The sequence below is a fragment of the Capra hircus genome, chromosome 7 (assembly GCF_001704415.2).
Source record: "Capra hircus breed San Clemente chromosome 7, ASM170441v1, whole genome shotgun sequence".
Taxonomy (NCBI): domain Eukaryota; kingdom Metazoa; phylum Chordata; class Mammalia; order Artiodactyla; family Bovidae; genus Capra; species Capra hircus.
The window spans coordinates 68,216,651-68,220,522 of NC_030814.1; the positions used below are offsets into that span (position 1 = coordinate 68,216,651).

At 38.2% G+C, this 3,872-nt stretch overlaps 1 protein-coding gene across 1 annotated transcript; it reads left to right on the forward strand.

Moving 5' to 3' along the window:
• On the forward strand, nucleotides 2,435-3,409 carry LOC102178724 (olfactory receptor 2T3-like). The gene has a single exon (XM_018051657.1). It carries the CDS (start codon nucleotides 2,435-2,437, stop codon nucleotides 3,407-3,409), a length of 975 nt encoding a protein of 324 aa, XP_017907146.1.

Sequence of the window (3,872 nt, forward strand, 5' to 3'; positions counted from 1 at the left end):
CCAATTGCATGAAAATAGGAAACTGAGCAGAATCAGAAAGCTGAGTTGTTGATAACATTTTAAACTCAGGTTTCTTTGAGTTTGAGAGTCATATTAATGAACTTAGATACACAATTAGAAAATACAAATTGAATAAGTGTTTCATATAAAGCAATAATGGGCTTTTAAATCTGCCATGTGGCATGGAGAAGAGATATGAACTGAAGATACAACACCTGCATCTTCAAGTATTAATTAAGATTTATATTTATAAAGAGAACATTTTAAATAAGCATGAAAAAGGAAAAATGTGATTTTAATCTGAGTAGTATATTTTAAACTTAATGTACAATATCCTTTTGGAAAAGGAAGATTGCTTTTTGATAGGTGCAGCACCCAAGTGGCAAACACATTCAATTCCCATTTATACAATGAGTGGAAATATACAATGTAACTGGTAAAACAAATGGGAAAACAAAAAACAAAATGGTGGATTATGAGAGTGCCTTAAAAAAAGCAGAGTTCCAAGGATGAGCTGAGGGTGGGTAATATGAATAAATAAGAAACTTCAAAATTCCTCCTTGCTTCTCCAGTCTTGTTAGTTTTTATGCTTGTTTAATGCTATGAAGGGCTGAAGAACAAAATTTTATCCCAATTCCCTAATATGAAAAAACTGATGACGTAACTTTCCCACTTTTTCCCCTGAATTTAAACATGATTGCCTTGGCTTTGGAATTGTAAAAGCAGCTTCGCTGGTGTGGCTCAGATTTACTCTCTGAAGGAACAGGAAGGACTTAAAAGGTATATGCACTATATTATTTGCTTGTCTCATTCCTGGGATGTGGCTTGTCAGCATGTTTCCTCAGAAATTGATAAAGGAGCAAACAAAGTAAGGAGCAAAGACATCTGATTTCTGTTGCTATCCTTAATGTAATTCTGACTTTAGATTTCCTGAAGTCACACACTTTTATTTATTTATTTATTTTTGCTCTAAGTTCTAAACTCTAAATTTTGCTCTAAGTTCACTACATTACACTTATCCATGTATTTCAGATATTATGTGAACTTTTCCTCTACAAATTTCTTTAAACTGGTATACAAATTTCTCTAACCTTGAGACTGATAAAAAGTCTTTCATTGAGCACCTGAACTTTCCATAACCTAGAACACTATCCCTATCTTAAATAAGTATAGGATAATTAGGTTAAGTATAATTCAGAAAGTTGAAAACTGAAATATTCAGGCAAAGCAGTTGTTGAACAAAACTGATAATTTTTAGACAAGAGAATTTTATTAGTTTCCTAAGAAAACTGAGATACAGGACTGGAGGGATCATGATTGGGTTGCAGCTTTGTGTGTGGTTAAATCTGCTACTCCATCCAATCTTATTAACTCCTATCACTCACTCATTCACTGTGCATGAAATATCTAATATTTTAGACACTGTTTGGGGAGAATAAATGGCATGAGAAAAAATGTTATTCAATTCATTCTAAACTAAAATAATTGCTATTCAGGACATATGTTACTTTTTAAAAAAAATTCCTGTAAAAATCATTTGTCTAAATGAAACAACATATTAAATGCCTTAGATGTTATCTTGGGGCTTTGAAGGGAAGCAAGCAGGACATTCCTGGACTCCTGGCCTTTATCAGCTCTGTATCCTGATGGCCCTCCTTGCTCTGTACAAGGTCTGCATACTGAGCACCCTTCTGTCCTGCACCAAATCTGGCTCCCATATTGTATAAGACTGATCCCCTCTTGCTTTCTGTCCTGCAAGAGGTCTTCACCTAGAGCTGCTCTCCACAGTCAGGCTGGGCAGTCTCTGCTCTGACACCCATGGTGGTCCTGCTTTATGGAGCTTCATTGTGCAAGAAACAGTGGAGTAAATTGAAATGTTTAGTAAGGGAAGTGGAATTAATGGAAACATGACAGAAGAATATTTAATGATATTTCAAATTTCAGTGAACTTAACATATTAGTACAATTAACAATATTAATGTTGACATTCACACCAGCTTTGACTTCTGAGTCCTGGATGGCCTACTGTGTCCAAAAGTGGAGTGGGAGCTTTAGTGAATGATTTCATTCTATATTCATATTGTGTTAAAACTTATTGCGTGTTTCTTACTCTAGTTTTCTAATCATCCTATGAGATGAGTCCTTTTATATTCTCAGTTTGGGGGAAAAATAAGTAATTTACAGAGTGTAAACAACTTGTCTGTTGGTATAGTTGTCACCTCCCCAGGTCCATTTCATAATCTCCTCAAAACTTGTGGCCAAAGTGTAACCTGGCCTTTCAGATACTTGAACATTTGATTTTACATCAGTACAATCTCATATTAAAAAAAAAATAGTTCTAAGTACTTTTTTGGAAAAATCTTAAACAAATATGTGCATATGAAATTTCTAAAAGTGATGGCTCTTCTTTTCTTCTTCAGTGAGAACTGTAACCATGTGCTCAGGGAATCAAAATTCACAGAATCAAACATTGAATACTGATTTCATCCTTGTGGGGCTCTTTGGTGAAACCAAACATGCCCTCCTCCTCTACACTGTGACCTTCATCTTCTTCCTGATGGCCCTAGCTGGGAATGCCCTCCTCATCATCCTCGTCCACCTGGAGCCCCGCCTGCACACCCCCATGTACTTCTTCATCAGCCAGCTCTCCCTCATGGACCTCATGTACATATCTGTGACTGTGCCCAAGATGCTCCTGGGCCAGGTGACAGGAGATCACACAATCTCTCCCTCAGGTTGTGGGACCCAGATGTTCTTCTATCTGACGCTCGCTGGAGCTGAGACTTTTCTCCTGTCTGCCATGGCCTATGACAGATATGCTGCTATCTGCAGACCTCTCCATTATCCCCTGCTGATGAACCAGAGGGTCTGTGAATGCCTGGTGTCTGGATGCTGGTTCCTAGGAATGGTGGATGGTTTGTTGCTCACACCCATAGCCATGAGCTTTCCCTTTTGTCATTCCAGAAAAATCCTGAGTTTCTTCTGTGAGGCTCCTGCCTTGCTGAAGCTCTCCTGCTGTGACATCTCCCTGTATAAAATGCTCATGTACCTATGTTGTATTCTCATGCTCCTCATCCCCATTGTGGTTATCTCAAGCTCATATGCCCTCATCCTGCACCTCATCCACAGCATTAGTTCAGCCAAGGGCCACAGGAAGGCCTTTGCCACCTGCTCCTCACACATGACTGTAGTGTTACTCTTCTTTGGTGCCACCATCTACACCTACATGCTTCCAGATTCCTACCACACAGCTGAGCAGGACATGATGGTGTCAGCCTTTTATACCATCATCACCCCTGTGCTGAACCCCCTCATTTACAGCTTCCACAATAAAGAAGTCACAGGTGCTCTGAGGAGCAGGATGCAATTAGGACTGAGCCTAGAGAAAGTTGTAAAGGGGAAAGTCTAGGAATGACCACAACTCTTTCAGCTTTTATATTATCCCTCCTTTCCTTTCTTCTGCTTTCATTTGTCTGCTGTTTACAGGGTCCCCAAACTAAGTCTAGTCATGTCTTTCTTCTTTCTTATGCCTGTGACGTTTCTCCTCCATCCTGTTTATTCATCCTAATTTATCACATTAAATGTAACATTCTTATGGTCCTTTTATATATGAGTCCTTTTATCCTTTTTGTCAACATTGACATAAACTATCTCATCTCACATCCCAAGTTTATCAATCATTTTAGTATGAGACTTGATTTGGAACAATAGCAGTAAAAATGAATTACTATGAAGTCTTCAGGAACTACTATATTCATGAACAAAATGATACAGTGTTTTGGGAATATGTGAAATTAGGAAAAAGTACATTTCCTCTGATTAACGTACAAGAAGGAGACTTGGATTCTCAATTGTTGAGGTACCACTACTTG

What these genes read in the sequence shown, in the direction of transcription:
- LOC102178724 (XM_018051657.1), top strand. Translation starts at nt 2,435, where the DNA reads ATGTGCTCAGGGAATCAAAATTCACAGAATCAAACATTGAATACTGAT.